This window comes from Lagopus leucura, unplaced genomic scaffold, assembly GCF_019238085.1.
Source record: "Lagopus leucura isolate 7727_CA_CO unplaced genomic scaffold, USGS_WTPT01 Super-Scaffold_100029, whole genome shotgun sequence".
Classification (NCBI taxonomy): domain Eukaryota; kingdom Metazoa; phylum Chordata; class Aves; order Galliformes; family Phasianidae; genus Lagopus; species Lagopus leucura.
The window spans coordinates 2,925,920-2,952,025 of NW_024962280.1; the positions used below are offsets into that span (position 1 = coordinate 2,925,920).

The 26,106-nt window shown below is 40.2% G+C and overlaps 1 protein-coding gene across 5 annotated transcripts in view; it reads right to left on the minus strand.

Annotated features, from left to right (window-relative positions):
• Nucleotides 1-24,113, minus strand: part of BCHE (butyrylcholinesterase) — a 50,347-nt gene extending 26,234 nt beyond the window's left edge. Inside the window, exons 1-4 of one of the 5 annotated variants that reach the window (XM_042881324.1) lie at nucleotides 24,028-24,113; nucleotides 23,735-23,847; nucleotides 15,696-15,775; nucleotides 979-2,500 (exon numbers count right to left, since the gene is read on the minus strand). In XM_042881324.1, the coding sequence (XP_042737258.1) occupies nucleotides 979-2,495 (1,517 nt within the window). In that variant the 5' untranslated portion in view covers nucleotides 2,496-2,500; nucleotides 15,696-15,775; nucleotides 23,735-23,847; nucleotides 24,028-24,113. Of the gene's footprint in view, nucleotides 1-978; nucleotides 2,501-5,641; nucleotides 5,801-15,695; nucleotides 15,776-21,545; nucleotides 21,562-23,734 lie in introns of those variants that run through there. The other 4 variants (XM_042881325.1, XM_042881327.1, XM_042881326.1 and 1 more) reach the window with 4 other exon arrangements.
• Between the last annotated feature and the right edge of the window lie 1,993 nt (nucleotides 24,114-26,106).

The window sequence follows — 26,106 nt, forward strand, 5'->3', positions numbered from 1 at the left end:
TCTCATAGTGAAGAACTACTATACAGGACTTCAGAAATAAAACATTTTAAAAGCACAAATTAAGTGTTTGATCCTACATTTTCAAAAGCACAGGTTTCTACATGTATAATTAGGGGAGAGTGCAAACCAAGCTTCCGAGAAGTCAAAATAGCTCCCTGATTGCATGAGGCTTGCAGCCTTGAGACCAGTTCTACGTGGTTCTGGCAGCAGCTGTTTTTCTTACTGCTCTGAAATGTTTTCATTCCAAACTTAATAGTACATTGAGAGAGTCCCAGGATGCCACCGTGCAGAGCAAGAGCTGTCTCACTCTTCTCTTGGACACCAGATAAATAGACTGAATGAGGGGCTATATTTAATCCATTTCAAACATCCAAATGAAATATGCTTATTTGCTTCTCATGCGGGCTAGTACGTATTTCATTTAAGGATGAGCCTAATGGAAACAGCAAGTGATTTGTTACCGTCTTCAGTGAAAGTCAGGACTATACTTACAGTGCAGATGGGAACATAAAGCTTTCTGAGAAGAACATCCAGCAAACTGAATCATTTCATCTTCTGAACATAATAGACCTCCACATTTACACGTGCGCTTTCTGAACAAATTACATCTCACAGCTACTTGGGCTTTGCTCTTATTTCTACTGTTTAAGGTCTTCAAAGTTTTAAGTATTTTATTTTTAAAACTTGAGACCACTAACTTCCTTTGTAGTTGCTGCTACCATGGTAAAAAAATGTGTTGTGTTTGCTTTCATAGGTGAATGCACATTATTCTCTTAAGCTCACTCACCACCATGAGCTAAATAACAGTTTATTTTACTAAGATTGTGCTTTATCGGAACTAAGACAGGAATTCAGGCTAGCTGAACAGTTAATCCTGCCTCAGCATTCCATCAGGAATCAAACCACCATCAACACAGTTAAAGTTCTGCCCATGCAATAACAACCATCTAACCAAACAGAATTCTACAGCACACTTACCCAGTTTTTGCAAAACTTGCCCAATATCTTAACATGGACCGGCTCAAGATTTCTTCAGCTTTGGTGTAATTAACTCTTCTTTCTAAAGGCAATCCGAACACAAATTCAATCTCATAACCGTGCATTACTCCCATCCATTCTGGCCAAGGGAGCTTTGAGGATCGATGTTCAAAGAAGTAAAAGAACACGTTGTTCCCTACTTCTGCAATTTTTTTGGCAAACTCCATCACAGGACATATCATATGGTAATCCCCAATAACGTCATCCATGGCATCGCGGTAATGTTCTGGTTTTTGCTCATTTTCCCAATCCGTGTACTGAAAAATGATAGATTCTATAGCAAGTTGGCTTGCTTGTGGAAAGGACAGAGTTAAAGCTACTTCAAATTGTGTTTTATTGATCAAACTGTCACTGTCCTTGCTGAAGCCAGGGACTCCATATACTAGAAAACTCGTTCCTTCATCTTTGTTAACACCAACCAAAATCTGTGTTTGCTTGAAAATGCCATTCTCAACCAATGTTTCTGGCATGTCCACTAAAAAATCACCATCCACAGTTGGACAAAAATAAATGTGTAAAAGAGAGAAATAATTTACTACATAAACTTCGTTCTCCAATATGTCCTTGGGGTCCTGGTCTTGGAGGCAAAGAATTAGCTCTGTCTCATCGCTGGTGGGACACTGGAGTTGTTTAGCTAAAGCTACTGTTCTCCTTCTGGCTTCAGATGCTGGAACTGCAGTCCAGGGGGCATTTGCAGATCCACTCTGCATGATGGCTCTTGTGAATAATGGATGGCTTTTAGGAGAAAGGATATGGTAGCTGACAGAAGCCGAGCCAGCGCTCTCTCCGAATATAGTCACACTTTTTGGGTTGCCTCCAAAAGATGCTATGTTCTCCTGAACCCACTGAAGTGCCAATCTTTGATCAAATAAACCTGCATTTCCAGGAACTTCCTTGTTTCCTGGCAAAGCCAAAAATCCTAACGCACCAGTTCTGTAGTTCATGGAAACTACAATGACTCTTTCTACTCTGGCTAGAAACTTGCCATCATAGACAGGTAGGGAAGTTGACCCAGTCTCAAATGCACCCCCATATATCCAAACCATGACAGTTGCATTCTTGGGCTTGGGAGAAGGAATCCATACATTAAGGTATAAGCAGTCTTCACTTAAGTTAGTTTTTGGATTCCACATCTCTGTTCCAGGAAACCCAGGGTAAGTTGTATCTATAAGCTGGTAACAGGAGTTCGCATGTTTAGTGGCATTCCAGATACCTGACCACGACTCGAAAGGCTCTGGTTTTTGAAATCTCAGTCTACCAACAGGTGGTTTTCCATAAGGTATCCCAAGGAAGGCTGTCACAGTCCCTCCCAGTACCTGCAGGTTCGTTCCTCTTACTCTGCCTTGCTTGGTTGTAATAATATTGTCTTCAGGCACTACCTTCCTGATGAACATATACAGGAGAAGAAGCCACATGAGAAATCTGGCACAGATGCTCATCCCATTTGCCCAAACCATGATGCCTGAAAGACAGGAAAAAAGAAATTCAGGCTTATCATTTCCATGTATTAACACCAGAGCCAAAACTGTTCATTCAAAAAGGATGCAGATCATCCCAAGGGAACTTAAATTACGATGGTGCTTCTGCACAAAGCTCAAGCAGTCTTTAAACCATACCTTGTTGTCAGTCTAGTTGTAAAAGCTATGTTTAGGATTTAATGCTTTGTTCTGTAGCACTGTACTACTTTGTTGCTAAAAATACACAGAAGTAAGGAAGTTGGACCAGAGAATCAAGGAATGGCCATAGATCATATGTTTACAAGCCACCAGCAATCTCACACTGTCTGCAACAGGTGACTTCACTACTTGCATTTCCACCAGCACAAATAGTGGAACATCTTACAGTCTGTGATACAGAAAGCTGTGCCCAATGAACCATTCTTCTGCTAGGAGTTTCTTTAGCAACTTGAACACTCAGATCAATAAGGGCAGCTAATAGACATCACTAGCCACAGACTTTTCCCACACATAAACATGCATTCTGTGAACCGAGGAGGGAGGGAAGAGGCTAGAAAGCAAGTTTTAATCCAAGGATTTCCAAATCTATCTAAGCTTTGAGCCATGTCCACATCACAGCACATGCCTGGGCTGAAGCAAACCATCAGGACGGCATTGCTGTGAACTCCAAGCAGCCCTGGGTGGTCTCACTGCCTTACCCATGTATCTTCAGAGCTGAAGCAAGTGAAGTGTGAAAAGGGCCTCTGAACTGAGTGCCAGCTCATGAGCTTGTCTGGGTGACTGCACAGAGAGGTACACTAAGACCTTAATGAAATATCTTTTGCAAGATCTTATTTCCCTAAAGCAACTTAACCAGGTTCTTAACCAGGTTCATAACCATCATAATCATGACAAGTAATATATTTTTATAAGTTAAAATTAACATAGAAAAAAAAGTTTTTGTTTGTTTGTTTTGTTTTTGTTTATTTTAATTTACACTATTGGGGCTTCATAGTTTAAGTATGGCCTGGTGTTTTCCCCCTAAGAACTAAGTAATAGCTAACATTGTGTTAAAGCAAAGGATATAGATATTATGTATCCCATTTAAGCAGATTAGTAGTCCTATATACCACAACCTTTCCAAACACTCTTACAAACACCCAGCTTCATCCTCTCAAAGTCAGAAAACTAGCATTTACATAAACCAATTTCTATGTCTTACATATTTGAAAACATTCAACAAAGCTTTTCTCTATTTTTTCCTTATTGCCCTGTTATACATAGCCTACTCTGTCCAGCCAGTTTAAACAGGCCATTCTTTGTTAATGAGAAGCACTTGTGCCCTTAAAAGGAATGTGGCTAATTTCTGTGGAAAGTACAGCTTTGTGCTTAAGACGAGCTCCTCTCCCTTGTTTGCATATTGCTAGAAATAAACTAAGAAAATAAAATAAAAAAGGAACAATTTGTGCAACAAGGTTCCTGACTTTGAGATAGCATTAAACATATGGATGAGAACCTTCAGGATCAATATTTATACTATTAATCAAGACAGGTAAACAATAGATAAACTTGAGAAAAATAAACATGCATGTTCCTGTCTTTTTATTTGGAGGAAAAAAAAAAAAAAAAAAAAGAAAAAAAAAGAAAAAAAAAGAGGGTGGTGAAAAGGGATAATAAACCTTAAGCTTTGGTCTAACAAATCCACCCAGCCTTAATCTTGGTGTGTAGGAATCTGTACTCTTGTATGCCAAACCTCAATCAGGACCCATGTGGGGCAGCAGCTCCTACAACACTCCAACAGCCTGCGGTCCCTGCAGAGCTGCCCTCACTGGTGCTAGTCCTTTTTTGTCCATTCATTCCCACAACAAAATCTTCTAAGAGCTGGATTAGAAAAACTATGTAAGGATTAGGGTAGGGCTAAGCTCTTTGCCCCCCACCTCACAATCAACTCAGTAATAGTAGGAAGTGTGCATCAACTACAGAGCACTGTAAGGTGGAAAAAGTAATTAAGTCTACCAGTTCATTGACACTTTCTCCTCATCACATATTTATTTCTAATGCATTGACCCCAAGACTGAGAGACAGCAGCAAACTGGAAATAGTAAAAGGTTTCAGTGTCATTACCAAGAGAACAAATGGCAATAAGAAAAAATAGAGATGTTAAAGGTCCCAAGGCTTTTAATGTCTACATTGTAATTAAAGTTAACTCCCTTCTGCCCTCTCCAGTAAATTAAAAAAAAGAATGGGACAGGAATATAACACTGTAGTAGCACTGCAAAACACGTAAGTGTAACTTTCGATCCCAAAGGCAGGAATTTTAGATGAGAAAAGAATTAAAGATTCAGTTCTGCACCACCTTCCCAATGATCTCTGCAATAGCATAGGTAGAAAAGTATGAAGCAGATCAAGATTAAAAAATGCAGGAGTTTCGTACTGCTGAATGAAAGAGTTTGCCTGCTCTCATGTTTCTCTATACCGACAAAAGTAACAAGGGCAGCTTATTATGACACCTTCAGTGTATGACTAATATTACACTTAGTAAGGTTTCTTACGCTGCATTCAAACAAACCCAAAGTAAAGTTGAATTTACACTGAGAAATGTTACATGAGGAAAAACAAATATCACTTATTACTACTTAAGTAAAATAGCAGCAGAGTGCTTCAGCTCATCAACCTCAGCCGAGAACAGATATATCATATAATGCATTTGTATACACTAAAAAGCCAGTTTTGTGGTAGTTTTCTCCAGCTAAAGTTAAACAGAACATGCTTTTATATTCTTATTCCACAGGGGAATAACATTTATTTCAATAATTGTTTCTTCTCCCTGCAAATCTTTACCCAGCCACAAAAAAAAAAAAAAAAAAAAGAAAAAGAAAAATACTACATAAAATAATAAAGTCACTATTGAAATAGAAAAGATGGCTGAATTAATAAGTGATTTCTGGCACATTTTAATTTACTCAGCCCAGGATCCCTTAAATAACACCGAGGTCTGATCCACGCGCCTGCTTACTCGTTCCATTTGCAGAGCAAAGCGAGTTTTCCCAAGAGAGCAACAAATGGGCAGAGCAGAGCGTTTTAAAAGATCACAATTCCCGTGCAAATCAAGCGGAACCGTAAATTACCCCTGGCAGACAGAGACGTGGAAACAGAGAATCACTTACCTCACTTCTATTACAAGAACTACAAAGTTTTAAAGGTTCGGGGTCTTTGAATACTTCAGGGAAAACGCAGTGTGCAGCTGCTGCTCTAAGCCCGTAAATTGGACAGTACTGACATTATAATCAACTGTTTCTGACACAAAGCTCGCGAGAGTTGGCAGCAGCAACTTGATCTGCAGGCAGCATTCCCTGTTAGCCGACATCTGCTCCAAGGCACATGGTACCGCTGGAGAAACGCTACAAAGGGAAACTCCTTTTGGGGAAAAATCAGCCATCCACTTCTATAGGAAAAGGAAGAGGCAATGATTTGATTTTTAGCACAGAGCAACGCTTTGATAATCCGGGAAGATCAACAGATTTATGAATACAGTCAAATCCTGCCTTTCTTTCCTTCATCGTGCATAGAATGCTGCCCGTGCCTCTCAATTATTTTTTTTTGCTGTTGTACAGCTCAATGTTAACACAATGTGAAAGTACTTCAAGTTTTTGTTTTCGCTGTAGCATAAGTCACTATTTTTGGTTATAAGGCAACTGTTGGCAGATAAAAGAGGAGTGTCTGCTGTGCAGACATGTCAACAGCTGGCAAGCATCACTGGCATTACTTGACTCACAGCCATCTGAGGGCTACAGCTGAAATTTGCTCTGCCTTGTCCTGGCTTCACGGTGAAGAACTGCACCCAGATGGCATCACACAGTGCCTTCAGTCTCCTCTTAGGGTTAAAATTAGAAATCATCCCTCTGCTTACTCAATGTGATGCCCTCCTTTCACCTGGGTCTGTTAAGTACTGTTTCCGTCAGAATGCGTGGCTGGGGGTGCCAAGCCAGTGTAAGTGCCAGAGCTGTCAGGGCTGCTGCACAGACCAGGCCAGGTGGCAGGGACCCGTGGTGCTTGTGACTTGCTCTGTCTCCAGCTGGGAGCAGGACCTGTGGTGCTGCCTGATGGCATGGAGTTGATTCCTGAGAGATTATGTCAATTGCAGATGTTTTGAACTACTGAAGAAGGCAGAACACAGAAGAGGAACGGAGGAGATAAACTGTATAAAACCACCTTCACAAAATGTCTTATCAAACTCACGCCCCTGAGCTAACACATGAAATCATCCCTTGGTGTTGGGGCTCCTGAGCAGATGTACTCTCTAATGTCTCTCTAAAATAAAAATACCCACTTTTCCACTTTTCAAGGTTTGCTTCCAGTTAGAGCTCAAAACACTTACTTCCCCTCTGCTTAATAATCAAACTACAGCTCTGTTTCAATTACACAAAAGCAATATTTGGCAATGCGTAGAACAGAAATAAAGCAGAAATAAAATGTATGAAGTTTATAGACCTTGACATGGAGACTGTAAATGACTTCTTTTTTTTTTTTTTTTTAAAGCTAGCACATGAAATAGTGTTCTAATACAGGTAAGCTCAAGAAAGCACTGTCACATGGTTTATTCTGATAGCTTTATGGTCTACTTTCAGGATCACATATCTGATAGGTAAATTGCAGGGACATGTTTGTGGGAGATAATACATCCCAGATTATAAACCTCCAAATTTTTAGCGTGGAAGCATCCAATACAATTGCTAGCTTGAAATTCAGAACTCTTAGCCAGGATCTTGGTCACAGTTACATAAATAACAAACTAGGATTAATTTGGAGCCAATTTCAGAGGCCACCCCAGGTGATTAAAATATTTTAAGGGCAGTTTCCTGAATGAAGCAATATGTTTTGCCATCTGAATTAAGGCAGTTCCACATGTTCTCTGACATGCACTGACTTTCTCTAATACCTCTTTCAGGAACACTGCCAGGTGACACACAGAAGAATGAATCAAAAGCCCCAAATCGTACAAGAGACCACTTAAATGAGTTATTTCTAGTGCTTAAGACAAACAGTTGTATTTTCAGTGGCAGAACAGCAGCAGGAGACTAAAATACACCCCTGAGAAGGTGACCTCATGAAAAGCAAGTATTCAGGCTGGTTTTGGGGCAGTAGGAAATGCTGTCATTTCCACCTTGGCATTACCCGGCTGCCATCAACCAAGACAGACTGTGCACATCATTATAATTCTTGACTACTCTACTTTAGTCCAGTGTTAGACCATACTTAAGAAAAGTAAGCCCTCTTTTATGATTTCTCCTCTAATTAGAAAAATTAACATATAAATTAAAGTTCCACCACCGTGAGAGTGAGAGGAAACACTTATTTTAGTTATTACTGAGCTTACTAAAAATACCTGACTGAGAATTAGAGATTAAATACACTTAACACCTTTGGTAATTCTTTGGACATTTCCCTCAGTTTTCCTTTGGGAGAATGAAATAAAAAGAAGCACACAACCAAATATATATAGAGAGAGAGAGAAAGAGAAAGACAGATAAATGGACAGTGCTCTATATATAGAGAGAGATATATATTTATATATATAGATATATATATAATAAAAACACACACATAAAAATATAGATATGCACCAGTAATTTCAAATGTCTACATCTATCAAACTACCTATCTATCCATCAGACTATATTTTGAGGTCATGGAAACCTTTATTTAAGGCAAGGTTCTCAACAAAATCTCCATCAAATATAAGAACTCAACACATACCTATGACACAGATCTCCCACTGATGCAGGAATTTTGGCAGGAGAGGTCCCATTTGGAAAGAGATTTATTTCAGATACTCCCAATGGAAAGCACACCTCTCTCCCAGGATGACCTCTGGGCTTTCAAGGCCTGTTCAGATGAGAAGGGTCCCCTTGGTCCCCTTCTCTGGATTAGACCCTTCTGAGCCACCTGCAACCTCAGAAACAGCACCTGGGCTCCCATGGGAATAGCTGGGCTGAAAAGCTTTGCAAATATCACTTCAAAGTAAAGGCAATCACATGTGAAGTGCGTGATAGTACATGAAGTAGGAAACATTCTTGTTTTCTTAATTGCTAAGAAGAAAATCAAAAGAAAATTTATGCCTATCCTAGATGAAAAAAAAGAGAGGAGTTTTTTATTTAAACTCCAGCTTTGGTAAGCTCCCTTGGGGCCTCAGCTATCTCCAGTCCCAAGCTGGGTTTTACCACAGAGCAGCTGGGTGACCTTGGCTTGCACTTCTGAGAAAACTGCTACGGCCTCAGAAAAAGCTGTGAAGAAAACAAACTCAAACTGCACAAGATAAGAAAGGTGAAACTGCAGATTTGAACAGTTAGCAGCTCAAAAACTCAAGGGGGAGAAGACAGAAGCCGAAAGCTATGAAACTTTCAGGTGAAAAAACAGAAGACAGGTGCTCAGTGGCAGCAAGGATCCACTACTGCTCAAGCTTTAAAGCTTCTATTCACATTACATGACTGCGCATATGAAGATATAAACCTTTGTTTTTAAATTGAGTTTATTCTCTGCACAGTAGTTGTCCATACACAATGACTCTGAGATGGAACATCACCTGATTAAGTGCTGCACAACTCTGTGTATATGTTGATGTGAAACACTGACACACTGAAGAAGCCTGTTGAGGTTGCGTGTTACTAGGGGTGATTGCAGCTATCTCCAAACCCACATGAAGTTCTGCCTTTATGCTGGTTATCTGAAGAAGCCTAATTCCAGAGGAGCTTACAGGGTGAAGATGGGTAAGCCAACAACACGGCAACACACACTAGAGCTGGGGGAATAGGTGTTTGCCAGAATCAAAAGAGCAATGAAGCAGAGCTTGGGACATCCGTGATGAGTGACTGAAATCTAAGCATTACAGCAGGGCTTCTGTGAGCAGCAGGGGACTGTCTCAACAAAAAGCTTTTGCTGGGGAGATTAGGACCTTCCATATGTTGATCTCCTATACAATTCATTTGCAGAGACAACTGCTATTCTACTGATTTCTAACATTCTGAAATGCCATCACCCTAACCCTTGATGAGCCTTTCTGGACTGTGACAACAAATGCAGAATAGGTCTGCTCTGCCCAGGCAACCTCAGATGTTGTTTGTGACCAGCAGAAATTCCCAACAACATTTCTATTAACAAACAGTCATGAGAGCCAACTGATCTGAAAGGAAATTTGATAACATCAGGAAAGATGTCTTGGGTACATATCATGAAAATGGATGCCAATTTATTAAATATACAGAAGACAATAACATCCATATAAGCCATTAAACATGATTATATTTTCCTCTTATTGGTTCAATTATAATCTACTTCAGCTTTCTTCTTATTACTCTAATTATAGGTTGGTATAATTTCCTCTTTATTAGCACAATTATGGCCTGCATTTTTATAAAACTCTTGGAGAAATCTGAGCCAATGAGGAAATACATCCAGTTGAAAAACAGAGGCATTACTGTTATTATTTCTTTTGAATGTTCATTTACTCTTAATCTCCTACGGTATTCTTACATAACCCATTATTTTGTCTCATATAAGGATTAGATTCAATAAAGAAAGTAAAGAATGATTAATGTATGCACAACATGTCTTGCATGACAGTATTATAGACTCAATGTTTAGTATGCAAGTAAACAGGCCAGGCTGAAGCATCAGCAAAGAGCTGAAATCTTGTGTGAGCTTAATAATCTGACACACACAAAAAGTTCTTATTTGTTGTCTTGTGATAATATATTTGTCAGCTAAAGTCATTAGCTATCTGATGCACCAAAAGCAGAAATGCCCAAGCAATACCTGGGCAGTTCTGAAAAACAAAAATTGCCTACCATGGATGGTAAGAAGTTTAGTCAGTAACAACCCATCCTTTATCTGTGAATATCTAGAAAGTTTCAATCTAATCTTGAATAGGGAAGGTGAAAACTTCCCAATTCCCAATCCTCACACTTTGTTTTAGACCTCATCGCTAATACAATTTTCCATCTTTCAGTTTTGGTGTCAAAGATGTGTTTCTCTAATGAAAAAGCCATAGAGCTGTTCAAAGGCTTAGCTTAAGTCATTGCTGATTTCAGATTCAATTTCATCCAACACATTGAAAGAACTGAGGCTCACACCAGGACCCAGTGGGACCCGTGGTGGGAAATTACAATGGAAACAAGTTCAGTGTGCCCTTGTCCACTTTTCAATAAGTGGCTCACGGCACCTGGATGTATTACAGCTACAGATTACAGTAGAAATAGTTTAGGTGAGGTAAAACTTCAGATTCACCAATGCTCTGTTGCTGCTCTCCATGTGTTCAAAGCACATTGGAGAGGAGATTTCTGCAGCCCATGTCATTAGCAGTCAGGCTACACCTATCCAATAATTCTGCTCAAGGAGGAGGAAAGTGTTGCTGATGGTCGCTGGCATCAGCCCACATGTTATATTTTTCCTTGCTACGATCACCTAGATCAAAACTCTGAAATATTCCAATTATTTTTCCCTTACTTTCTGTAATTCACAGAGGATTTGATCTCTTTGCCTACGTGATTCGTGAAAGAAATACAACCCCATGAAAAACAGATGACCCTAGAAGAGGTTGCACTTATTTTGTTACCCCATGGCCCAAAGCGCTTAGGCACACTGACTTCTTGCCATAGGGCCATGCCCAAAGATTATTACGCTTATGGGAACTCAGGCACTGCTGAGTGCTGCTATAGTCCTGTCAAAAAAGCAAAATTCTCAGGCTGAGTGACTTTTGAACAGAAGGCACCTTTGCTCTGTGGATGTGCAAGTGCTGTGTAATCATGAAACTCATTATAAACATCTGTGCAAATTTTTCAGGAAGATGCTACGATTTGTGAATATTGGGTAATTCATCACTGTACCATCTGCTTGAAAAACAGTCATCAGAGCAGGTGGCATTGTGGCAAAGTACAGCACACTCCCACAGCTTCTGCTATATGTCTATATGTTAAGTAGGCAACATTAACTTAAATGCAATACTATGTGATGCTGAATACATGCTTGCAGGAGAATTTTGAATCCAACAGAGTTCTTGAAACACTGATCACATTCAACTATTACAAAACAATACTTTGCATGAGCTACTCATTCATTAGCCAACTTCATTAGTTCCTTATGTATATTCCATTCATGATTACTCTGTGCCAGTTTCCTGATGGATGAACTGATAAACTTCTCTTTACCCTCTCTCATGTTTGCTTGCACTAACAAAGCCAGAACAACACTGACTTTCCACAGACCATTCCTATGTATCACGCAGTAGGATTTCAACATCAGAACCAATCTGTACATGTAATTTCCCTCAGCTCGGGCTGGAGCAGGTTGATGAGGAAAAGAAGAGCTCAGCACACACAGGCAGAACGCAGCACTGCAGGCAGACTCAGCTCAGAGACATTGAGCAGCAACAGGAACATTATGATGCTCTGCTCATTCTCTCGTTTCTGCCTGAAGGCAGGTTCAGTACAAACCGCACAGAGAGAGCCTGCAACCTAAAGGACTTTCTGTTTTCCTTACCAGACCAGAAATACCAGGGAATTAAAAGATGCGCTCAAATCACAAGGAAGGCTGAATTGCATCAAGACACACAGGGCATTAAAACATCATCCCTCACGGTTTTGTTTAAAGACTTCGGTTTTAGAGAGATATTCAATATATTAGTGAAACTCAAAGATATTTTTGAGGGCAATCTTGAATGAAAGCAACATCTCCATTTTTCCACAGTAAATAGAAATCCTCCCTCAGAATTCAAAGGCTGCATTTTCTAAAAGTTCGCCAAAAGCAATGATCAAAAGAATTCCCTGCCAGCTCCTCAAGGGCTCCTCAGCTGGTGGATGTCCCATGAGGAAGGACAGCCCTTAGAGCAGTCTGCCCAGGAGCTGCCAGAGCCTGTTGTTGCAGTTACAACCACAGCTGGGAATCTCTGTGCACAGTAATTAATCATAATAAAGGTTGTAGTGAGGATTCGGTCTGGAAGAAGATTCACAAGGCACAGATGGAGTACTGTGGCACCAAACCACAAGCCCGCATTTTTGCCAAAGCAGCAACCCACTTGTTGAACAAAAACAAAAACCACAACCTGCAGGCAGGCATCACCACTGCTCAGGTTTAACAAGCTTTGCCTTTCAGCGCCTCAAGCATTACCTATCCTGCAGGGACACACTTTAATAGAACATCAGTGCATTTCCCAGAGACACTAGAGCAACAAAGCACAGTGGCTGAGAGTTGCTCAGTGAAAGCACTTGAGTGATTTTAACTTTCATGTTCATGCAAAATATCCTGTCAGCAGCTGATGAAAACAACCCAACATTCGGCATGTCGCACAAAGAAATGCAGAAGCCTGTGGTGTTTCCTGATTAAGCACTCTTGTCCTTAAATCAAACATGAGCTGTCCTCTCCAATGAAAGGGCATTTGTTGGTGATTAGGATTTAACCACATGAAAAGTGAAGGGCAATTTGCTAACTCTCCTTTGCTGCCTTGTCTCTTCTCCTCCTTTTATTCATATCCCCATTTTTAAGTCAGCTGTTCTCAATGTTGTCAAAAATTGTGCAAGATGCAGACCTTTAGCCTGGCCTCTCTGAATTAACTATGGGGAATTTTATTGTTAATGTATACAGAACAAATCCTTCTGTCAGAAAGCAGTGCTAGGCTTTCACATTGTGGGTGTAATTTTGATTGTGATTTTAGTGGGATGAGTAAACATCAGGTGAGAGGGGTCCAAGTGAAAAAAAAAGCTTTAGATCTAATTAAAGTGGCATCTGGTGGAAGCAGAAAGATGAGGCATGCACAGACTATCATTTGTTAGCATATGCAGCCTAAATCTACAGGTAAGGCAACAAAGTTTTGTGAAGTATTTATAGGAATCACTTTCCCATCCACTGAAAGAGAGAGGTGTTTGCCTGAGATAGGGTCAGTGAAAAACAAATCATAGAATGGCCTGGGTTGAAAAGGACCTCAAAGATCATCTTGTTCCAATCCCCTGCTATGTGCAGGTCAACAACCACCAGACCAGGCTGCTCAGAGCCACATCCAGCCTGGCCTTGAATGCCTCCAGGGATGGGGCAACCTGTTCCAGTTGTTCCAAAGCCTGTTCACCAGCCTCTGTGGGAAAAACTTCCTTCCAATATCTAACCTAAACCTCCCCTGTCTCAGTTTAAAACCATTCCCCCTTGTTCTATCACTATCCACCCTCACAAGCAGCCATTCCCCTTCCTGTTTATACGCTCCACTCAAGCACTGGAAGGCCACAATGAGGTCTCCTTGGAGCCTTTTCTTCTCCAAGTTAAACAAGCCCAGTTCACTCAACCTTTCTTCATAGGAGAATGAAGTCAGGAGCTTTTGGCAGGAGGTGGCATCTCAATAGCAGCACCCACCAGAGATAGACTGAGGACAAGCGGCTCGTATTTGGAACTCAAGTTCTGACTGCCAGCTGCTGTTGTCCCCACAGTGCCTCATCAAAGGCACATGAAACAGGCCTGATCAGGGCTCACCTTCACTCATTTAATATAAATCTTTGGCAAGACACACAGGAGAGAATGTCAGTATGGGCTGTGAGCACTCCATTCTGTATGCCTGGCATTACTGCAGTGCCACTGGTGGGCAGGACATTGGCAACATCCCCACACAGTGTGCCAGTACATGCCACAGCTATCAGCATATCTGACTTGGACAGGATCCCTCGAGTTTCTCTGTGGGCCAGCTGTTACATTGCATCATGTCATTGCACAGAGTGTAGCTATTAATGACTTTCAATGGGACGTGCTGCATCCTGACAATGCATGCTTTAGGTGCTCCTGAATCACTGAGTCATGGGTATGGATACACCACACTGACAACTCCATAGGGGCATGATGCCAACAGGTGTTACCCACATCTGCAACAGTGCCCTGTACAATTAGTAGGCCAACACACATAATGCTATTTAGTAGCAGGACAAAGAGAAATGATTTTTAAGTTGAGGGAGGGAAGATTTAGTTTGGATGTCAGGGGGAAGTTCTTTACAGACAGAGTGGTGAGGTGCTGGAACAGCTGCCCAGAGAGGTTATGAGTGCTCCATCCCTGGAGGTGTTCATGGCCAGGTTGGATGGAGCCCTGGGCAGCTGGTCTAGCATTAACTGTGGAGGTTGGTGGCCCTGCATGTGGCAGGGTGGTTCGAGATTCATGATCCTTGAGGTCTTTTCCAACCTGGGCCATTCTGTGATTCTGTGATTCTATTTCCCTCAAAGGAAAAAAACTTGAAATCCCAAACCTGAGACTCTGCAGAACCACTGCATGTGAAACAATCTGAATTTAAGCACCCATCTATCCTCAGGTTAGTGACTAAGTGTTACAACCCGCTCTTCAAAAACGTAACAGAAAATATTACAGCTCATTTTCTTGGCAGACTGCCTGCATTGCTTCAATTTAGGAAGCAAACACTTTTACAATCATCACAGACATGTAAATCAGCCAAAGTTTGTGCTTATGTAGTTGCCCTCCAAATTTAAGCCAACATAAGTCATTTGATACCAATTTTGGAGCAATAAGAACAAAATGTGGTGGACACATACGGCAGCACACTGGATTCATACTATGAAATTGCTACACAAGTGGCTCTATGAAAGTAACACAGACCCTCTCTTATGCATCCTTTATTGTAGAGGTAAACGTTAAAACAGAACAATAAGTATTTTCATAAATTCCAGCGCTCTTCACATTTCATGTACTTTTAATTGCACTAAAATAAATAAAACTTAAATATGAACTCAAATGCAAGCGAACTTAATGGCATTAACCATACTACCATATAGACTAGAGCTCTTACTCAGACCAAGACTATAACTCAGCTGTATTCAGAACTCCAGTACAAAGACAGAGTAATGAGAAACACAAGCATTTATTAATGATGACCACCCTGTAGGAATCCTCATTGCACAAAAATAACATTACTTCTTAGCCAAAAGCTTTTCGATGCCTCAGTAAGCCTCTCTTAGGAAACTAAATAAATAAATAAATAACAATAAAATAAAATAAAAGGATTTTTTTCTATCAAGTGCCCAAAGAAGAATCTGCTCTCAGGTTCAGCCCCAGCATTGGACTGGCGCTGCCTTTCTAGATTCAGGAATTCTGTTCAACAACTACACCAGTGCCAGTTCCACTCCTGACACAACACAGCCTGCTCTTCAAAATCAAGCAAAATAGGTAATGGAACCAACAATACTCGCAAATTCTGTCTGAGCACCTTTGCTACCCATCCCATTTCACTGCGGCATCAAGAGGAACCACCTGACCAACGTCACACATCCTGGAGATATAAAGGAAAGATGATATGCATTATTGTGTTTGAATATTCCGATTATGTTAACATATCATTTATTTTAATTCCATTGTAGCAGAAAAAGCCAATAAGCCAAACTTTTATTTTTCCTGCACATGCACTATTTTTGTCACATTGTTTTGCAGAGTGCATATTGTAAACTTATTCTTTCTAGCAATAAGCATCCAGCTATTATCTAGGAACAAAAATTTAGACACAGCCAGCACAAAAATCACACAAAGTAGCTGGCCAGAACTGTGCCTTGCAGTTTCAGATTCATAGAAGTTGGACAGGAAGAGACCTATTCATTTATCCTTTTGTATATCCTCTTGCAGTCTCGTCCTGCTTATTTATTCTGATAACCTCAGGTAAAACAGCATCTTATAAATGAACTAATGAGAAACAGTTTCAATTCTGAACAGACACCAAGGTGGCTTCCAGGGAAGGGAAAGTCCTGGATTTTCCTACACAGATGCCTGATCTGATGAATCAGGATAACCATAAACCACCAGGTTGTGCTGTTGCCCTTAAGCACTGTGCATCACCACAGAGCTCTGCTGCTGCGCTCACCCAACAGCTGTTATTTGCCTGGAAAGACCCTCAAATCCTCAAAAACCAGAAATAAACTCATCCCTCAGACTCATTTTCCTCTTGATTTTACAGCTCAGCTTTTTTTCACAGGACTTCGGTTCGCTTTGTAAACCACTGGCAGTGTTTGCTGGCCATGAAATTCAGGTATGAAAATAAATAACCCATCTGCACAGGCTTAGGATGCAAACACTGCAAAGCTGAGCTGCGAATTGATGTTATGCTCAGTGCAGCTTCCAACAAACCACCCCTTCATGTTCATCGCTGTGGCTTACTTCCAGTATTGCACTCCCCCCTACATCCACAGACCTTTTCTGTGTCTCAAAGTTATTTCAAAAACTAGCAGTAGTGAGTACAATAGAAAAGAACATCCCACATAAATATGCTGTTTTTTTTTTTTTTTTTTCTTTTTCGCCCATGGAAAAAGCATTAAGTTTTATGCTTATAGCACTAATCTAAGAAGCTGTGTAGCTACTGATGATGTGAAAGAGGCTGTATCGGTGTTTCCTATGCAACACCACCACCTCTTCTTTCATACTCAGTGAATGGTAGTAGCACAACAGGGCAGGCATTGCTCTCACACATGATACAACTCCATCTTTCAGTTCACAATTGGTACCGTCTTGGCTTTTGGATCACAAGTTATTTGCAGATGATGAGGTTGCTTTCTCTTCTAAAACTTCTCCAACGGATCCAACACAATTTCTGCTGTAATCACAGCAACAATGCTATAGCCTGCTTCTCTCCATCCATTTGGTATTGATGTGGATGTATATTGATGTATTCATGCTCAGAAAGGGCAGATGTTGAACAGCTGGACAACTGTAGAGGTTATCAAATTTCCTAAGTTACCTGAGAAGGAACTACTACTTCACTGACGTCAGTATTTTAGATGGACTGATAAACATCAATATAAAACTACAGAATATTCAGAAAATTAAGTAGCAGGTAAAAATCGCCAATGATTTGAAAGGTTAACTGTCTTGCCATATAAAGCTGATAAAAAGAAAAAGTTAATAGAGAATAAAAAGACCAAAGGAGATCACTCAGTGGTACTTGTAGGCGGCTTATGACACAACCCATGGCCACAGCCAACTATGGAAATTTGATAACTAGAGAGTAAAAAGTAAATTTCTGCCATGGATTAAAAACCGCTCGTGAGATAGAGAAGACAAAGGAGAAGAAAGAAGTGCTAATTCTTGACATGCAGAGAGGTTAATATCGAGTGCCCCAAAGCTTGCTGCTGGGACTGATTTTTGCCAGTTTCAATCCCAGGAGTAATGTAAAAAGTGGTACCAGCCTACTCAGCAAATCTTCTGAGCTCCTCTACGGCAATAAGTGCTTGTATTTGCTTGCTTTACATCATGCCTATGAGCCTGCCTGCTTTAACTGGTGGTAATAGCACCTGCAAGTCTATCACAGCACACAAAGACAAAGCTTAATCTCAATGTGGTTGCTCTTTGGTAGAGATGTCCCAGTGCAAGATTCAGTGTTATTTTTGATTGCTCATAAATTAGAACAAAGACAACTTTCTTTTAAACCATTCAGTGAGTCTGAAGCAGTGTAAAGGAGATACAGCTTGTATTTTTCCCTTTTATACTGAAAAAAATGCAGTCCATGCTGCAGCTGAGGACAATGCATTGCTACTTCATCTAATGAATGGTATTTAGCATGGAAAAGAAGCCACAACAATCACCTTTAAACTGCAAATAAACTCTGAGAGATTAGAGTCATACTACAGATTTAGGCAGACTTTCAATCTGCAAACAAATGGGATACAGTTCATTTTCCAGTAAATATAACCAATTAGGAAAAATGGTAGATGAAGACTCATGAACCAATAACCACAGATATTATTTCAGTGATGGCTGCTTCACTCCCAAAACAGAAACCTAAACAACTCAATAAAAATGTTTGCTTATTCCTCAAAAGCAGCCAGAAATAGCTAGCATGTTGCAGGTGGCTGCTATTAAGAGGATAAATCCAATACAAAATTTGCTGTTGTTTCATGTTTCCTCAATTTTGAATTTTCACCCACACGATAGAAAACAAGGAAAACATTCAGTAGTAACATAGCAGGAATGTCTTCTAGACAACAGGAGCTTTAAAATGTGTTTTACACATTTGAAAGCAGTTTTACTCCCAATACTGCTTCATTTCTGACCAGCCAAAGCAACACGGGCCTTTCAACTCTACAGCATCTCAAAAGCTGAAGAACTGATATGGTCACACCAACTAGAGAACACTGACTCAATTATCTGAAGCACATCTATCAAGATAAACAGACTAAAAACAAGGAATACTTACAATATATAATATAAAGTGGTTAACTTCAGTTCTGCAAAAATAGTTGCCTTTATGATGCATTTCATATTTAGGCATCATGGAAGAAGGAACTGGCAGAAAATGTTGAACATTTCAGTTCTGTTGTCAGTTGATGAAGCAATGATATAAAAAAATCAATTCTCTTATGCCAATGTGTATTGATTAATATGAATATGTAATATTTTCATGTACCTTATGCTGTAGGCCTCCTAGAAATATCTTCTTGTTCCAAAAATGCGATTGGAAGGTTTCCCAGCTTACACAGAACATTTGCTCTTTTGAGAACAGAGTAAATCATTGCATTTTACTTCAAGTTGTGCAGAGCACATTCAAAGCATATAGCATTTGCCTTTAATTCACAATGTGAGATAGCAGTTGTGAAGCCTTGACATTTCCCACAGAGGAACTGTGGAAGTCAATATTTGATTTCCACCTAGACAGAAATTCAGATGATATCCATGATCTTAATTGGTATTGATTGGCATGTCTAAAATTTTCATCATATCTACGTTGACAAAAAAAGCTATATTTTTCAGTATCGCCTTTTACTTTCTATTTATAATAAAAATATAAATAAACTGATGCAGGCAATACTGAAGACAATGGTTTATTTTGTTAGAAATTTGGCAACACCATTGCCTTAGATTCTTCAGCGTTACTCATCTGTTAAGAACACTGTTTAGTCAAGCTACAAGGCCTACTAACCACAGTAACACAAAAGCACACGTTTCCTGGAGCAGGCTGATATCTTTTGCCCATTTATTTATTTTATTTTCCTCCTGAACATGTTTTTTTGAAATCCTTAGAATCCTCAGGACTTCCTGCTCACCATGTCCAGGCATCTGAATTTATCAGAAATCATTACATATTATTTCACTAATTATCTGAATAAGTGTAATCTTGTTATGTCTTGCCCATTCTGATTCTAATGGAAACATTTGACAATCTCAGTCATTTGTCATTAGAACTTTCACATCCAATTCCAGACTATATGTATATAAGTTTACTTACATGCGTTATCACTTCCTCCTATATTACTCTTTCAACTCCTGGATATTTATTCATAATGGAATTTCAAAGAGACAAACACCTGCTTAAGACACATTATTTTTTCTAGGTAAGCCAACCTAATTTAACCTGTCTGTTTTTGGGGAGATAGTAAGCATTTATTTTATCCTCATCACCCGAACAAGGATTGTTGTAACACAATGGAAAATGGAGCAATGATAGCAGAGCAGCATGGTCCCAGGCTGCAGCAAGTAGGGATTTGCTCAAATGCAACAGCTGGGAGCACAAACAAAGGAAACAAGCTGCTTACCTTTGGAAGGCCTCAGGTAGCAGGGATCTCCAGAAGGATACCCTTGCTTCCACTGCCAACCCTTAAATGAGGTCTGGAAAGAAGTGGATGCCAGCTCCAGCCCTTCTGGTCACTCAGGTGCATTGCACTGCATACACCTAAGCTCCTCTGTGTTGGCCCTGCCTTCCTGCCAGGTGTTTAATCACTACTTAGCATTTCCACTACAATTATCTACTATGACCCTACTGAACAGCATCTTTCTTGACAAAGAAAATTCATTAATGTATGCAGTATTACTGGAAAGTACATCAGTCTTTCATATTACATGCCCTCTTTCTGTACAACTATTCCATCAAACCTATGCTAAACTAGCTAGAGCTACTGAATGTTACTGTTTGTCCTTGAATGCATGACTTGTTTTGATTTGACGTTACAAAACAAAATAAACTCACAGAATAGTCTGAGATGAACGCAGACACAGAAATACTGGCAAGTTCTCTGAGATGTAAGTTTTGCTTTCTAACTTCTCTACCACATTTCCTTGGCTGCTCAGTATCATAACTTAGTATTGCAGCTCTCAAAGCCATCAGCAACAGTCAGCTGTGTATTGCAGTGTTATTATATTCTTATTTGACAAGAAGGCGACTCCACAGTGTTCCTGGCATTGCAGAATAACAGACTTGAAAGAAAAAGTATGGGTTTTAATTTCAGCTACAGTCTATCACCATTCTAAAACTACACCTAGCTTCAATGAAGCCAGGCTGATGGAGAGCAACATATCTAGAGCAATGGACCAAGATGTTACCAATGGAAAAAAACCCAAACTATTCATAGAAACTACAAAGAAATCACAAACACATAAAATGACCAAAACACACACACAAACAAAACACAAAATCCACCCCCAACTTCTTGAAAAGTCATTACAGGGAAACATAGAGGCACTGCACTGCTCAAAGTCATTCCTCCTTCCTTTTCTTTTGCACGGGGCCCCTGATGACTGGTCTTTCCTCTGGACTGAGCAGCCCCATCTATTTTCGTCCCAGAACGGCTTGAGTTGGGAGGGCTATTCCTTCCTAAAGGTTAAGGGCCCTTATCCATCCAGTTCCACCCACCCACTGTAGGGAGGACTGCCACCCAACCCACGGTTGCCCATCCAACCTGGTCTTGAGTACCTCCAGGGATGGGGCACCCACAGATCTCTGGACAGTCTGTGCCAGGGCCTCACCACTCTCTGAGTAAAGAATTTCCTCCTAACATCTAACTTTGCAGCTCTTTTATAACTCTTTGCAGTTTTATGACTCTGGTGAGAGAAATAAGGGGTTATTTCTTGCATGGGAGGAACTCCAGGAACAGGGAGCAAAAGAAATAAAAGCAGGACAGGTGTTGCCAAGCAGGGCTGGAATTACCTGGATTGGACCTGCAGCACCAAAATCTAATTTGTGCTATATTTGCATTACAGCTCCATCACCAAACAGTCTGCTATGCCCCATCTTTATATGGAAATGAGGCAGGGGAAACTGACATCCAAACTCTCATGCCACACACCTGATCTCTGTCCCACTGTAGTGTTGTACCAAATATCCCCTCTGCTTGATAGCGAGCAAACTTCTTTGGTTTGGAGATGCTTTTCTGTGCTTTATTTCTGTTCAGAAATCTCTTCTGTTTAATTCCACAATGACTGAAAGGATTTTCAGGGGAGAAGTCAGTCACTTGAACAACACAGAAATGAAACTGCAGTCCAACTTCTGCCAGGGAAAAACAAGCACACAGAGGGGAAGAAAAAAAAAAAAAAGCCCAGAAATACTGTTTCTTAGAATTCATAGATATGTAGAGATTTGCTGCTTTTTCTCACTACAAGTATGCTAGTTTAAAAGCACTTGTTACTATACAACTGAAGAGGTGTTTATGCAAAGATTTAAAAGATGGGGAGCCCAAGGAGCCTGGAGCTGTCTGACAGACCAATCTAATATACCTGAGATCCAAACGCTGGCTGACCAAACGTATAAAATGAGATTAATCCCAGAAGGAAAAAAGCAAAGATAAACCTAAGCAGTGCTGCAGGATCCTGAGTGTTAATCAGCCTCATTACCTACGGCACCGACCTCAGCACTGCATTAATTGGTGATTAACCTCACCTTGCCACAGCTAAACCTGAAGCCCATCTTTTGTTGTTTCTTTTTGGAGGAGTGCACCCAAAAATCAGAGTCATCTGGGAGAAAAGTGAGGGGAGAAGGGAAAAGGTGAGAGCAGAGCTCATGAGTGGTGAAGAAGAAGGAACAGGCACTCCTTGGAAGTCAGCTTCAAGCTGTGAAGTATCAGGCATTACATTACGTTACATTAATCACTGTAATTTGTGAGAGCTTTGGGGTATTGGTAGCGTCTGGATGAGCTGTGGCTAAGGATGAGCTCTGAGCAGCCTGCCGTCACTGGAGGAGCTTTCTCAGCACAGCAACCTGCAAAGGCCCTATCTGGGTAAACTTCAGGTTATGGGGTTTGCTATCTCATGGCATGACTGTAGCACAAAGAAAAACACATTTGAAGTCCCAGCCTTATTGCCAACTGTTATACGACATAAGAGTAGCAAGAAATCAGCTGAGGAGTGTTTGCTCTGCTTCTTATGCTGCACAAAGGTTGCCTGACAGCATTATCAGTTAGAGAGAAATAGCTGCAAACTGCGGTGAAAGCGCATTTCTTATGGCTGGATTTTTGATGATTGGAAAATTTCCAGTGGGAACTGAGAGATGTAAGCAACTGACACCAAAAACACTTTAATTCTGCCTTGATATCCCACTAGCACCTTAAAGAGAAAGGAGTACATACGTTTTCATTCCATACTAGTGAATAGATTTCCTCTCATTTGGTTTACTCGTTCTAACACTAATTCTCACTCCAATACTCCAGTACAGTTTTAAGGTTGATCTTTATTTCTTGGGCTGTGATAAATTTAGGAAATGTCTCCCTCCCTCCTACACCAGACCCATTCCCAGGGGGATGACCACATCTGGGCTCGAGCTACTTTAGAAAGGCATCTTTCTTTTCACGTACCTGTGTGCATCACAAAGTCATGCAGTGTACTCTCAATGTGACATGGAGGTATCTATGCATCCTTTCTTTGGTTGTCCAAAATCAGCTGTATTCAGAAATACTGCAAAACTACTCAGGTGAGGTAATGCCATGCAATTAACAGCCTCTTCATTCTCCTTGAGAACATTTTGCATTTCCACTGTTGAAGAATATGTGGAAAGGACCACAAAAGTACCACTTTAAGCTATTGGCTGTTACTTAGCTGTTCCTACAGCAGAAGATTCCCAGTTTCCAACTTAAAATCTTTTGCCCATTGCCTTTGAAGAGCTTGAAGCATAGGACAAGGTATGTGCAGCTCTTCCTGACTTTAGGTGTAAGGCAGTTGATTTCACAAAGTAGTGCATTTGCAGGATTGGCGCCATCTCACGAACCCTTCAGCTGGTCTGGACCTATGCATGGGGTCACTGTGGGAGGGGCTGCAGTGAGCTCCCATGCTCTGAGGTGAGGACCAAACCCCCACTGGCACAGCTTCCCAGTCTGCCCACTGCAACATCAGACCTATGATGATGTTTCTGACCAATTGGCAAAGAAATGAGGGCGGAGGGAGTGGCATGTATTTCTTCCTATACTCGAACCTCCCTGTCTGATCAAACTTCCACCTCTCCCACTTCATTATTTCTTAACTTTAAAGAGAAGCAGAAAAGACCAACCTCCAGAGCTGACTTCCTCCCTTGCTGCTCCTTTCTTTTTTCACAGAAGACCGATCAGGGGTTGCTAAGTAGCCAAGCTCCTTATATCCACAAGTGCTGCTTCACCTGGCCTGCTGTCAGATAAGCAGATGGTTCAGGAGCCAGGAACTTCACATAACTCGCAAGATAAGCAACTTTTTAAATGTAAATAATGTACTTAATTAATAACACTTTGGCAAACACCTTAAGGAAACACACTGCTGCTTGACTTTGATCACCTATCTGTGCATTTCCCACTTTGCCAAAATCTTTACCTCTCACAGTGAGATTTTAGCTGCTGATACGAAGGCAGGCTCACACACTCATACCAGTGAAAGAGCAGGTTGCTATAATGCTCAAGAATCCACTGAGCAAAACATAATCATCATTCATTGCAAACTACAAAGGTATGTTTGCAGTAGAAGCAGGCACAGTCACACCAGCCTTATGTTAGCTAATTTGGTTAACAATTAACAGACGGCAGGAGGAATGATGATTGTAAGACTTCTCAAAGATAGGGGTGCACAGATCAATGTGGGTCTTTCAGCTCCTCCCAACTTGTTTTCTAATTGTAATGCTGTGCTGCTTGGTCTTCATTGCTACCCTTTGTTCTTGAGCAGAGAAATGGTTCTTAGAATGACAAACTCATGAAGAAAGCAGGCTGGGATTCTTGAGATGGTATTTCTGTTTAGTTCTACAGAATGTAAGAACATACCGTTTGCTTTACATAACTTTAAACATCGTTGCACCTAAGGAGCACTTTGCTGATGTCAACCATGCATTACTTCACTGAAATAGACTACTTGTGTTGCTCATTCTGATTATTACCCTTTGAAAACAACTCACTGAGACCATGGCATTTAACCTACGGGAATTAGATTCGTTATTCCATACACATTAAGATAGCTCTGCCTATCTATATTGTAAATTGTAAACGTAATTTAGCCACATACCATAAGACTTCAGTGGCAGTTTTGATTCTTGACCTGTTTGTATAGTAATCATTAACTAACTTAATTTCCAAGAACTGTCAACCTAGTTCACGTTACATTTTTACTCAGGATATTTCTGGTTTGATAAAATGATGGCTGTTACAGTCAAGGTTGTTTTTTTCCAACCCAACCAGCTACATTAATCCCAAATTCACTGTGTTACAAGAACCAGAATAAATGTTTTCCGAATAGAAGAACAAATCTGGCAAGGAATAAAACATCATCCCTTTAAAAGTGTAAAACAAGTGTGCAGAAATACAGAGTTTCCTTTTTGAAGAGCGTCAGAACTTTTCACAGTTTGGTGTTGATATTTTTTTTCCCCTCCCATTTTGAGTTGATTGATTAGATTAGTCCTTAATCTGTTTAATTTCAGGCAATATGTGAATTTACCTGAGGATAAACTACAAGCACAGAGACTGCAGTGAATGATAAACTGCTCTTCTAGGCTTAGGTACATAACTGCCAATGTACAAACCAGGCTTGTCTACATTACAATTTTATTTACATTTACTCCAGGCAAGCCTTCACTAGTATTTTCTTTTTAATCCACCATTTGTTTTATTCTGATTTTTTGGTAATGATTTCATCAAATTAAGACGGCTTCCTGTCAGAAGTGACTAAAAACCAGTTTTCACTGCATTTTATGGCCAACCACAGTGGTGTCTAAAGTCTACAAATTGTGCATTAACGTTTCCTAAATCTGCTGTTCAACATAAGAAGGAATATAAGTGGGGTGAAGTTCTATACATTAACAAATACTGAGATATGACATGGTATTGATCCTCCACTGGTGTAGAATGCCATACTGAGTTTGAAATTATTGAACTCATGATCATTTACACCAAGAAAGAATTTGCATTTCTTAAAGTTACAGATATTTATCTGTGTTGTTTTTGTTTTTTTTTTAATTTGCTTCTTTCATAATGAAAGAAAAAAAAAACTTCCTTAGTATTAGGACCAAAATACAGAGAGTGGAAAATGGCAGAAGCTGCTGAGTACAAATAGCTACTGTTCTACCACAAAATGTGGTGTGGAGTAAAAAGAGCTCTCCACATTTTCTTTGCTTAATGTTTTTGAGTTGTCCTTTTTGCGAAGTGAATGATTGGGCATATGCAAAAGCCCTGCATCTGCTAATGATTTTCAGTGTTATCACTAACCTTAGAAACTGAAGAACTGAGAAAAGAATATGATCAGGGAAGACAAAGCACACGTGGAGATTATTTTTCTATCAGAAGATAGAGTAACCTAAGACAAATTGGGGTTAAAAAAAAAAATTACTCTGCTACCAAATCTTTGGGCTATTTCTAGTAATATTCCTATTTCCTACCAACTTGTAGCCTTATTAGCTTCTAAATTGGGCAA